At 30.7% G+C, this 13,608-nt stretch overlaps 1 protein-coding gene across 1 annotated transcript in view; it reads left to right on the top strand.

Moving 5' to 3' along the window:
* Positions 1–13,608, top strand: part of WDR7 (WD repeat domain 7) — a 500,592-nt gene that overhangs the window by 387,191 nt on the left and 99,793 nt on the right. The window contains exons 23-25 of the mRNA XM_051969585.1: positions 6,419–6,536; positions 10,211–10,360; positions 11,520–11,602. Coding sequence (XP_051825545.1) covers positions 6,419–6,536; positions 10,211–10,360; positions 11,520–11,602 — 351 coding nt within the window. The remainder of the gene's footprint in view (positions 1–6,418; positions 6,537–10,210; positions 10,361–11,519; positions 11,603–13,608) is intronic.

The following is a 13,608-nucleotide window of genomic DNA, read 5'->3' as shown; positions in this document are numbered from 1 at the left end:
ATCTTGCCTTCAGTATACCTGTTTCATCATGCAGAGATTCTGCTCTGAAAGAGGCCCTACAAAGCAGCCAGCCCAGCTGCAGGAGATGGTTAATCTCTGCCCACATATGATAATTGCTGGGTGATATTAATGAATGAACAAGAAGCCTGTTGCTTTTCTAGGAGAGTCATACCTTGCTAAACCTTAAAGAAAAAAGAAAACAACTCACTGACAGAAATATATGTAGCTACGATAAATTAGGTGCAAACCCTCTATGTATAGTATAATACTTTAGTATAATACTATGTATAGTATAATACTTTTTAAAAGTTTTTGTTTTGTTTTGTTTTTATATGTTGATTTGTATAAAATAGAATTGAAATTAATAATAGAAGCTTTATCTTTTAGAATCAAGTTCTTATTGTATCTTCCATTTCTAAAAATCTGAGGGAAGAAAAAAACTTTAAAAACAAACAGTATTAATTGCCTATAAAATTGGATTCTATTTTCAAACAGCTAATTGACATAGAAAACTAAGGGTCAAAACATGAAAGAAAGTGAATGCTTTAAAGATAACCCAAAGAACTGAAGGGAATTGATGGAAGACTTTGGTGGGGAGCAGGGAAAATACAAAAGAATTACCAAAGCTTTTCCTTTTACTTGATTGACTATGTATTTCCACTAATTTTGGATGTCATTGGATTTTTTTTCTCTTTCAGTATGCTGTTATTATTCAGTCAGTTTGTTTTTATCTCTTCAAGGAAAATTCCAAAATGTGTTTGCATCTCTATGTGTGCTCATTCATGTACATGTGTATTTATTCTTTTACTTCAGATTTCATTTTGACAGATGGTAAAGTCTGACAGTTTTTGCATATTGACATTTAACTGAAATTTTCTTAAGTGTAACATTTAATGTACTTTCAAACAGATGGATAAAGGGTTAGAATAGAATTAACAGTCATATTATGAATTTAGTTTTGAGAGTTTTTTATACAGATTTCTTATTTGTAATATATATTGTATTATGTTTTTCATTTTGACTATAAATTGGCTATGGTTTAGTTTTGAAGCTTTCTTTAAAGCTTCAAAGAAAAAAAAAGTTATAAAAAAAAATCACAGCTACTCCTCTATATTTGATTAATTTATAAAAGCAATTTCTTTTCCTTCTTGACTGTTCAACATATTGAACACATTAAGTTCAATAAAAGCTTATCTAATTTATTCTGTTGCATCCTTTATATTGTATTTTTATAAACAAAATATAGCCTTTTAACTTTGTTCATTCAAGACTAAGCTTTATTTGGACATTTAAAAAGTCAAGTAGTTCTAAGATGTCTTTATTTACTTAACCCTTTAAGTCCTATAATTTAAAAGATTTTGGTTATAACTCCTTTAATTTCCTCAAGATTAACAGAGTGACTTCTCATATTCAGTTATTCTGTAAAAGAACATTGTATTTAAATGCTAGATTTTATAGAATCTTATACTTTTATACAGAGTTAACTTTGAGTTTAAGAACTATCCAAAAAAGTGATGATGAAATCCTAATATGACCAGTGGAATAACTAATAGTTATGCTAATCAAGCAAGAGGCAAAAAGTTTATCTTAAAAAGATCATTGGAGGGACTAAAACTTCATCTTTGTTCTGCTGTTCGTTAGCTCTGTAATTTTTTTTTTACAAGTCATTTAATCTACTTGAGTTGCATTGAGTTTCTTTATCTTGAGTTTCTTTATCTTTAAAATGGAGGGGTGGTAATATGTGTATTCATTGTAGAATGGTGAATTTAATGTCAAGCTATCCTGGAAGGTAATTTGTAAATTTTAAATTGTAAAATTTTAAAAAGTGTCTGGAATGTCTGTATTTTTTGTCCTTGAAATTCCATTTTTCTACATTTACCCCAGGGAGGTTAAAAAAACAAAGTCCCGTATTCATAAAAACAATTAACAGCAGCATTTTTTAAATGATAGCAAACAGCTGGAAACAATGTAGAGTTCTATTAATTGAGGAATGGTAAAATGGTAAGCAAAGTATGGTGTATATAAATATAATTGAATATTAAAAGATACAATATGAAGAATCAGAGAAGCATGAAAACATTTAATAGAATCATTAATTTTGAGATTTAGAAGGACCTCCACAGTTTGGCAGTTGAACCCCTACATACCTCACTAAAATATATCTTACAGTTATCCTGCTTCTGAACACTTTCACTGAAGTGAAGCTGTCCATTCTGTCTTAAAGAAGCACAGTCTATTTTTAGACATTTTTAATTGTTAGCCTATTTTTCTTAATATCAAGCCATCTTTGCAATTAGTTGTTTGGCCTCTGCAACTTTACTCAGTACCTCTTGGTTCTAGCCAAACTCACCAAATTTAAACCTCTTCTGTGCAACATTCCTTTAAATACTTCAAGACAGCCTTTTTGTTCTAAGTCATCATCATCATTGTCATTGCCTTCTTTTCTTCCTCTTCCTCCTCTTGCCTCCTCCTTCCCTCTTTTTTCTCTCCCTTCATCCCCTAATGACCTCCTAATGGTTTCCCTAACTCAAGTCTCTTCCTTCTGCAAACCTTTCTCTATATAACTAGAGGCCAAATTAACATTCTTAAAACAGATCTGATCATACGACCACCACCCCCTTCACTAAAATATTTTCTGTAACTCCTTAACTAAAGGACAAAATATAGCTAACTCAGACTAACATTTAAAGCCCTTTACTTCCCCAATTTCAAGTTTTATTTCATATTACTCCAAATCAATAGTTTCCTACATTAAGTACCACTCTGTCTTGCTAGATGTTCTCTATATACAATGTCATATTTCTCACCTTATTGATATAAGTAATTTCCCATATAGATTTAAAAAATTCTCACCTGTTATCTCCCAGAATTATTCCTTTAAAGACAATTACAGGTGACATTTTACATGAGATCTTTCTTGATTTCTCTGGTTATTAGTATTCTCTTTCCTTTGAAGATACTTTGTAATATTGTGTATATACTTTATATTTGCTCATTTGTGTACATATTGTTATATCCCTCCAATGCATATAATCTTTCGTTGTATCATGGATCCCGTTGGTAGACTGGTAAAAATGAATATACCATCCTCAGAATAATGTTTAAATGCATGAAATAAAATACAAAGGGAAACCAATTCTGTTGAAATGTAATTATTTTTCAAATAAACTTATGAAGTAATGCATGTGTTTTAATGCATTGAATAACAAAATAATACATTAAAATATAGGTAAGTTAAGGTTAATTTTTAAAAATCAACTTGAAGATTATTTTCACTTAACTTTTATAAGGACCTGAAGCTGTGGAGTGTGATCTTTGACAAGGCAGTGCGTTTGTTAATTTGAACATCCAGTTATTTTTTTTATGTACTATTATATGAAAATATCTGATTTCTCTTTGTAACAAAGCTACAGATAGTAGCTTTGGTTTTTGTTTTTGTTTTACTGCTTATATTCATGATTGAAGGGGATGCTAAATTTCAGTTAGAATTTAGGGAAAATTATATCTTAATTTTCTCCTCTATATTAAAGATTTTTAATTAAAGATATTAAAGATTTTTAACCTCTATTTTGCATGGGCATTATGAAATCCATCCACAGACTGTTTGGTGGGATAATAAGAAAGGGATAGATCAATGGACCCCAAATTAAGAACCCCTCCTTTAGTGGAATGTAAGGTCCTTTTGGACAAGGACTATTTTTACTTTTATGTCTTCAGGTGATAACTATGCTTTGCAAATTTAAATATTTGTTGAATTATAGTGAATTTTAGGTACCAAAAATGGATAGTGAGCTGAACCCAGTATTAAATAGGAAGAGGAGGAATAGATTATATTTTGGAAAGTCTATAGTGCTTTCAATCATCCGATGCTGTGCCCTAGTATAAAAGACTTTTTAATTCTAATGTTTTTCTAATAATGCTGCCTGTAATTTCAGAAGAATCAGAATTGCAGATAATTCTGCAGCATTGCAGAAAATGGAAAGATGCACATCGTCATTTTTAACTTGCATGCAAAAAACAGCATAATTTGCATTAGCCACAAAATAGGCATGACCATAAAAAGAGTTATAAAAGTCATGTATCTGGGCACCAAAGGAGCAACCCAAGAACTGTCTTGGTGTTCAACATATGAAAAGACCCAGAAAAATGCCTTGGTGTCATGTTGGGTAGATCCTTTATGGGAAATTTATGGATCATTTTAGGCATAAATTTGTCACAGAAAACAAATATGTTATGATCTGCAATAGTGCAGGGGTACTCAAATTGATGAGATCTTAGATCAGTCAAAGAGCTTAGTTGCTCTGGTTTAAAGGTCTTTTTATTATAGTGAACTATTTAGCTTCCTTAAGTTTATTTTATTGTAAATGATCAGCTTCTATGATATTAATATTAACTATCTTTAACCTGTGTTAATTCTGAATCAAACAAGTTTTGAAGATTTTAAAACGAGTAATCATTAAATACTAATAATATACAAAATGCTTTCAAAATCTTAGATTAGATATACCATACCAAATAAATCCTGATAGAGAAAATTTTTATTATGGTTTAAAATATATTTGACTACATTATAAATTCCATATCCTAAATTATTCTTTTGTGTTTTGTCTTTATTAATACTGTTAAGTTCTGTTTAATAACATTTATGGACAGAAATATCAGCAGGGCTAATTTCATAAACACTTATTAGTTTTGAGTTGTGATTTTTAAAAATTTACATTTGCATGAGGAGGTGTCCTTTGTTTATAACTTAAGCTAATTTAAATAAAACAATCAAACCATAATACTAGTTCTATATTAGTCACTCAGTTTATCTTTGTTGAATTGAATTAGGGTTAAAATTGGTGAAGTCTAGGAAAGTTATTCAGAGTTCTGAACTAATTTTAGGTAAGGATGTAAAGTCTTAAGATTAAGAAGATCAGAGAATCATCTAACAATATTTATTGTTTTTGGAACTTTTTTGGGACAGGCCAATGTTTGTGAGTCAGTCAGTTGTACTTTTGTATGAAAAAGACCTTTTTTTAACTAATTCATTTCTTAATTTCACTTGTCCATTTATCTCTCCACAAATTTTCTTTTTCTTCCTCTGTAAATGACATTGAATATTAAATATTTGAAAGATAAAATGATGTTATATATAAGCATCTTTATCTGGAAGGCTAATTAGGTTAAGAAAATTCTATGTGGGATAATATATGTAGTTTTGTGCCTGTTTTAATATTTTCAGCAAAGATTATAAAATTACTGTATGAAAGATTTTGATTTTTTAAGAACTTTTATAAATGACTTTGCTTCTGGTACCAATCAAAGTTTAAAATGCTGAAACTTAGATAAATTTGGAAGAAATAGATTTTGATCAACTCTGAGAATTTAAAATGAGCATTACTAGCTTGAGAAATGAAGTATCTTCTTAGAAACATTCTATCATCTTTCATTTATCTTTAATGGTTTTTAAAAAATGAGTTTATATTACCAAGCTAGAAAACAAATCTTATCTCATTATGTTAGATAATTCCTCATATGATTAATGTGCACTTATATGTAACACTTTAACCAGAAGACATCATGTTTGGATTTTTACTTTTATTACTATGATCAGGGAGGATTACAGAGAGAGAAGAAAATATTTAACTTTGACTTTATTAGAACTGATTGTAAGAGATAGAGGTGCAACAAAATTTGGCACATCATCATTTCACAATCTAATAGTGATATTTATTTTTCATTATTGACAAATGTTGATTTTAATGCATGTTCTTCTTTATCCACAACCTAAAATAGATTATGCTTGATCTTTTCTGTTCAGCTATGTTCAGAATATCAGCGCTAGTTAATACGCCTATATATTACAACAAAATACTTTATATATTTTGAACAAGAATGTAGGTTGCTTAAGGATTGTCTAGGTAAGCCTGTCTTACATAGAACATCTCATAACATCACAAGAGACAGAAATAATTTTGTCCATTCCGTTTCTTGAATGTTTATCTGGACCTTAATGCTATTTAAAGAACTTTGTTTTTAATGTCTCAAATCCTGACTTTTGAATGCATGTTCCCTTTTAATTTATAAAGGAAAATGTAAAAGAAAAATTGTTTCAGGACATTCTTTCTTGCCTTATTCTAGGCTTTGTGGTATTTATTCAGTACTAGGGCTTGATAATTTGTTAACAAGGCTTTTTTAACAGTTTGGACAGATGCACACACTGTTTTCAATCTTCACGGTTAATTATTCGATTTTGTATTTGATGCTAGAACACCCTGACTCCTAATCACTGCTCATTGTTGGCAGTCCATTATATTCTAACTGTTTGAGTGCTCCCATTGACCTTGAACTGACATTATAAGCTGTGTCTAATCTTTTCAGTCTATATTTCTAATGCTTTTCTTTTTTTCCCTTTTGTCTGATCCTTGTTTAGCATCACAATGGGGCTGCCCCTGAGTCCAGCAGCTGACTCCGCCCGCTCCGCGAGACATGCCCTCTCACTCATTGCCACTGCCAGACCACCCGCCTTCATCACAACTATTGCCAAGGAGGTAAGAGGAGCTTTTGAGCAATCCCTGAGCTTCTCTCTTTAAAGGAATACTTTGATTTTAACATTCAGTCTTTAAATATTGACATTTAAACCTTATAGAATAATAACTTAAGTAATAAAGTTGAGAAATTAATATGGAATGAATAAACTCATTTTCCCTAAAGGCTAACTATTAATGTCCACAGCAGAAAAAAAAAATTAGCTGATTATTTATTTACTTTTGTAGACTTTTTTATTCTAAAAGCTAATGATTAAAACAACAACAACAGCAGTAGCAGCATTTCTTATTGGTTCTGGTTTCCTAGAGTGAAGCTCAAGGCTTCTTAAATTCAAATAATCTAGATTATAATTTCCTTGTGGAAAAGATTTCACATTTTTCATCTTTTTATCCCTTGAGAACCTAATATAATACCTTGTATTATATAGTTATATGCTCAAAAATTATGTTAAATTGAAATACAACTTATTTACCAAGTAATTCCTTGTAATTAAGATGGAATTTTAAAATTAACTAGCTGACAGTAGATGTGTAAAGAGAAATATAATTGAAATTGCTAATTGTTTTTCTCTGCTATAAGTCTGCTATAAGACAATCAGTTGATCTCATCATTGGCTGTAGTGTAATGAGTAATGTTATTACTAATTGGAAATTCAAATAAAGAGCAGTAGATCTTTTCAGTAAAGATATGATAAGTTTTTTGCAGGAGGAAGGGAAGAGAAGGCAAGATTCAAAATACTAAAAGTGGTTTTATTCCATCTCATAAGGCCAGCATATGTAAGATGATGTTCCTGAGTAAGTTGTGTACTTTGAATTGTTTTTTTTATATTGTAGGGATAGATTTGCAAATACTAAATGCCCTCAGATGTACCAACTTGTTAATTCATAGACTCTTGAACTCAAGTTCTATTCCCAGAGCCATCTCTATATGGAAACTCTGTAAATATCTTTTGAATGAACAAATGAACTAATGAACCTAAACACCTATGGTATAGTTTACTGGATTAGGGACAGTCAGTCAATTACAGCCATCAAATATTTATTAAGCACCTTCTGTGGGCCAGAATTGTGTTAAATAATGTTAAAGATGTAAAAGATAGTCCTTACCCTCAAGGAGTTCACAGTCTGAGGAGGAAAACAATATAGGACTGGGATTAAATTTGTGATTCCACTGATATGAGGGAAATCTAAGATAAGGAAATTCCCTCTATTAATTCTAATCAGTACCTTCTCTGTAGTTTAAAGAAGTAATTCAATATTCAACAGAGTACTGAGAAGTTCTTCAGTCATATATTTATATGTATCAGAGGTGGAACTCACAGAGATCTTCTTGGCTTTGAGGATAGCTCCCTAACCACCACCTCATACAGTCTTGCTGCTTATGTAATTCAAAGCCATCCCCCCCCCCAAAAAAAAAAAATTATTTCCATGAATATCACAGAATATTAGAATTTCATTGTTGTTTATTGATTTCAGTCATGTCCAACTTTTCATGACTCCCCTCTCCCCTTGGATTTTTCTTGTCAAAAATACTGAGGTGGTTCGTCATTTTCTTCTCTAAATCATTTTTACAGATGAGAAATTGAGGCAAACAGGGTTACTTGACTTACTCTTAAGTCACTCAACTGGTAAATGACTGAAGCCAGATTTGAGCTCACAAAGATGAATCTTCTTGACTCCAGGCCCAGTACTCCATCTACTGTGTCACCTAGTAGAGCTTCAGGCATACTCTAAAGATTATCTAGTCCATTCTCTTCTTATAGATGAAGAAACTGAGATCCTGACCATTTAGTTATTTAAATCTAGGCTAACAAAGGATTGATATGAACTTTTTTACATGTAAATATGACTAACAGATAAGTACTTTTTCCTCTAATTTTGTTTTTACCATTTATAATGTTTTTTCTACATTTTAATAATTAAGGCCTTAATTACTAATTACTTAGTTATTAATAATTAAAGCCTTAGGAGTGCTTTCTTCATGGCTATACTATGAGTTGGGTAGGTTTTTGTAAAATCAAATCAACAAGCATTTGAATGCCTACTTTGTGCCAAGCTAGGAATACAAAGCAATGCAAAAGAGAGTCCTCAGAAAAGGAAACTGAGAGTTAGAAACTTTGTGACTTACAAGTCCCTGCTCAAGCCAATGCCCCAAATCTAGACTTCCTGTTTGCAGTTTCACTGAACTTTTTGCTATACAATATTATCTGCACTTATTTTCCATGCATCCCTTTCCCCTCCAAAGTAAATTTTGGTGCATTCTGACCCAAATTCACCTATAGTTTCTTTGTTGATTTTTAAAGAACTAGTACTAATGATAAAAAAAAAAAGCATCGTTTTATGCAATTTCTATAAAATTCTGAAGGTGCTGAACTTGATAGTTTTCCTGAACCCTGAACCCTGGAGAAGATGGTGGCATTTCTTTCTCTTTGACTTATATATATATATATTTTTTTGTACTGCCTCCCTTTGTTACCATATTACAAGCCATATAGGAAAAAGCATCAAAGAGGTAGATTCAACTTTTTATTAAAAAGTTATTATATGTAGTAGAAAAATCACTGAATTTGAAATCAGAATAATGTCTTTGTAACTATGAATAAATCAGTTAACCTTTATGAATCTCACCTTACTCATCTGTAAAATGAGAATCTTAACATTTGTACTATTATACTTATACCCTATACCCTGTGAGGGTTGTTGTTGATAAAATATTTTATACACCTTAAAGTATTATACAAAAGTAAGCTGTTACTTTTCACTTAATGTATTCTGATTAATATCACTATTAACTTCTAGGTTATAGTTAACCTTAATAAATACATGTAATATATTGAAACCTTCTAATAGTTCATATTAAATTTGGCATGTCCTTAAAAAAATCCTCATTTATAGCTAAAATCTGAGACAGATACACCATATACTCAATCCTATTCTATGGAGAATAGTATTAGTATGCTCTGATATATCTCTATATGAGTTTTGCATTTGTAATGTACATTAATGTGATATAAGTATATAACATTTCATAATTGTAATAATTCATAGGAAGATTTTTTTACCTATCCATTCTCTTGTAAAATGTACACAAATGTTAAAAATGAAAGTATTCCACATTGCCTGATGACTTAATCATTATTTCTGGAAGTTTTTGTATACTTGATTCTGTGTTGTCCTATAAATGGTAAGTATAAAAAGTTGTCTTTTGTTAATATTGTTTAGTAAGTCATATAATTCTATGTATAGTCTGGAAGTTAGCAATTTTTATTGGGTAAATTTTAACATACTTCTTTCCCAAACCCAAAGAGGCAGCAAAATGGCATAGAAAGTTTTGAGTCACAAAGACCTTAAATCCACATCTTAGTAACTTTTTCTTGTACACTTACTAATTTTGGGACTCTGGACAAAGTACTTGTCCTCATCTGCCTCGGTTTCCTCATTTGTAAAAGTGGAATAATAATAACATCTACCTACTGTGGTTGTTATGAAAATAAAATAAGAAAATATTTTTAAGTGCTTTGCAAATCTTAAAAGTACTATATATGTTAGATGTTTTTTACTGATATTTTGTCAAAAGGTGTAATAATATCTAAGCAAAAGCCTAGTAAATAGAAATGGAAGATTGAATAAAATATTAACAGAGTGACCAATATAATATTATCTCATTCTTTTTGTAGGTACATAGACATACTGCTCTAGCAGCAAACACCCAGTCACAGCAGAATATTCATACTACAACTCTTGCTCGCGCTAAAGGGGAGATCCTGAGAGTCATTGAAATTCTTATTGAAAAAATGCCCACAGATGTTGTTGATCTACTTGTTGAGGTATATAGAAATAAGAGGCATTTTCCAATTGATAAATGGTCTAGTATAAGAAGCCCAGGCTATATATAGTTATGTGAAAAAATGCTTCAGACACTTCAAACAAACTGCAAAATAAAGCAGTACTGAGATTCTATCTCATACTCATAAAATTGGCACAGATGACAAAAGAAAAGGAAAAGGATAAATGTTACTATTATTTTCCATAGGAAAACTGGTATATTGATGAACTATTATGGATCTGTTAATAGATATAACTAGTCTGGAAGGCAAGTTGGCATTATATACAGAAAATTATTCAATAGTGCATGCCCTTTGACATATTATTCCTATACTCAAAGGGAGACCAAAGAAAGAGAAAAAAGTCTTATATGTAGTAAAAAATATTTTAGCAGCTTTTTTTGTGTATGATGGCCAGAACAAAACAAAAACTGAAAAGTAAGGGACTGCCCTTCAGTTGGACAGGGATTAAATAAATTGATCACCCATGATTCTAGAAGACATTAATGCTTTCTGTGACAAAGAAGAAATTGATTTAAGGTAAAGAGTGAAAGATTTAGATTTTTGTATGCAACCAATGAGGAAATTTGTTTTGAATGCTACTGATATGGAATGTTGTATTTATTTTCCATTGGGATCAATGATACTATTAACTTTTACTTGTTTAACTTTGTTATGAGAGACCTCTCACTGTTAGAGTGATTGAGTTAAGAATTATCATGTAAGTACAGGCTTACTAGTAGAGTAAAAACATAGGTTTGGATCATAGCCACCACCGGTTCTAGGATTGTGAGAAGAATAAGATGATAAATGTGATTGATGACAGTGCGATGTTGATGGATATGAGTGTTAGGGCGGCTGACCCGATTAGGTGGATTAGGTGAAGCCTAGGAACCCAATGGATATCATTACTCATATCATTCCCATGTAGCCAAAAGGTTTTATTTTGCCTGCATAGTATGTGACAATGTGAGAAATAATTCTGAAGGCTGGTAGGATCAGAATTGGCAAGTATAGCTTAAAGAAAAATATTTCAAAGATATTTTTAAAATTATAAATATTAAAACTCAAAAGTGACACAATTAGAGATTAAATGTGGTAACTGTAAAAGAAAATTAATTATTAAAAAGTAATGTCAGTTGTGTAACTTTTTCTTTCAAAGGTTATGGACATTATAATGTATTGTCTTGAAGGATCATTAGTTAAAAAGAAGGGACTTCAAGAATGTTTCCCAGCCATCTGCAGGTAAAGAAATCTTCAACAAAATTATAAAGCAAATTGTATGTAATGTAATAGTTTTTTTTATATTTTGTGTTTGTTTTATTAGTCTGGCCCAACTAGAAATTAGGACATAAAACATTAAATATATTTCTAATTAAAATTTTGGATTAAAAAAATGGAGGAGATAGGGTATCTGTTGATTGGGTCTATTGGGTCTATACTCTGATATTTGTTCTTCAGGAGCTAGAAAGAAACATTCCTGAAAAAAAAAGTAGTGTCAGTCTGCTTTTTAAAAGTATTTGCTAAATTCATTCCTAGTAAAATAAAAAATACTCTTCTATCAGTGATCTTTAACCTTCACCTCATTTTCTCACCAGTGAATTTTACATGTGAAATGCCAAGCAATATTCAGTGCCAAGGGCAAAACTTCTATTTTAATTCCATTTATTTAGGATTATTTGTGTTGAAAAACATATTTATATTTTCATTGAAGATTTATGTTGAATACATTAAATATACCTATAATAATTATGTATATATTTATTTCCATAAATACATCCATCTGAAGCATATTTCCCCACTTATAAAAGGGAACCTGTCAGCGTTAGTTTTTCTTGATTTTACTTTTAAAGTTATCTTTAGATCCATTTATGAAATAATAACCTGTCCAACTAGAGATTTTCAGTAGAAAAGGCACTAAGCTAAACAAGAGTAATTTAAAACCTCCCCAAATTGACATTTAATATTAGTTGAACTTTTTTTTTTCTTTCTGTCCTAGACTGTGCCAGCCATATAGGTATATTTATTGTTAATTTTCATGCCTAAATTCTTTTTTTTTTATTATAGCTTTTTATTTACAAGATATATGCATGGGTAATTTTTCAGCATTGACAATTGCAAGACCTTTTGTTCCACCTTTTCCCCTCTTTCTCCCCACCCTTTCCCCCAGATGATAGGTTGACCAATACATGTTAAATATGTTGAAGTATAAGTTAAATACAATATATGTGTGCATGTCCAAAGTTATTTTCATGCCTAAACTCTTTACACTTTCCTTAATCTTTCCTTTTTCTGGCTGCTCACTCATGCTAGCCTTTTTAATTTGCTGTCCTGTCCAGTTTATCACAACAAAAAAGTTAAATGAGAAATATTTAAAAAGACAAGTGGCAGTTTTTCCTTTATATCTGCATGGATTTAATTTTGTACTATTTCAAAAATATTTCTCCTTTTTTCTACATAATGGATAATACATAGGTATATTCAAATGTAAGAATATTTTATACCCATGTGCTAATTTTTAAATGAGTAGCATAAACATTAAGTGATGAAGTTCAGAAAATAAGAACAACTTATATTTTGCATTTATATGACTCAACACACATATATATGTATATTGTCCAAATTCTTTCCTGACAACTTTCTATAAGTAGATAGTATATGAGTAGCAGTATTATGAATAGTAGTATATTACAAAAAAGCAAACTGAATCTTTGAGAAGTTAAGGGTCTTGACTAAAGTCACGCAGCTAGTAAATGATGGAGCTTGAACTTAAGAAGCTCTGTCTCCTGAATCAGAGTCCAACATTTTCCATTATACTGTCCTGCTTTCCCTAGGAGAACACTAATGATGGAAGGAACCTCTACTCTGGTCATCTGAAGTAGGACAAAAACTAGAGTGAAAACAATTGAATGAACACTCTGTGTGTGTGTGTGTGTGTGTGTGTGTGTGTGTATCCCATTGCTCATGTCCTTTATTAACTTTTAGGTAAAATGATAGTCTGTATTCATATTAAATCTAAATTTTTAAGCAACTTAGAGAAAATAACTACGAAGCTAATTAGATCCTCCCATATGGTATTTATTCTTTAAATCCTTATATATCTTATGCTCTTTTTTTTCATGGTTAAAATGTTTTAGGTTTTTGTTTCTTTATTATAGCTTTTCCTTTACAAAACACATGCATGGGTAATTTTTTCAACATTGACCCTTACAGAAGGTTTTGTATTTTCCTTCCTTGCGTTCTCCCCCTCC

The sequence above is a fragment of the Antechinus flavipes genome, chromosome 1, assembly GCF_016432865.1.
Source record: "Antechinus flavipes isolate AdamAnt ecotype Samford, QLD, Australia chromosome 1, AdamAnt_v2, whole genome shotgun sequence".
In the NCBI taxonomy this organism is placed as follows: Eukaryota; Metazoa; Chordata; class Mammalia; order Dasyuromorphia; family Dasyuridae; genus Antechinus; species Antechinus flavipes.
Note: the sequence above shows the minus strand (reverse complement) of the source record. Positions and strands in the feature narration are given on the sequence as shown.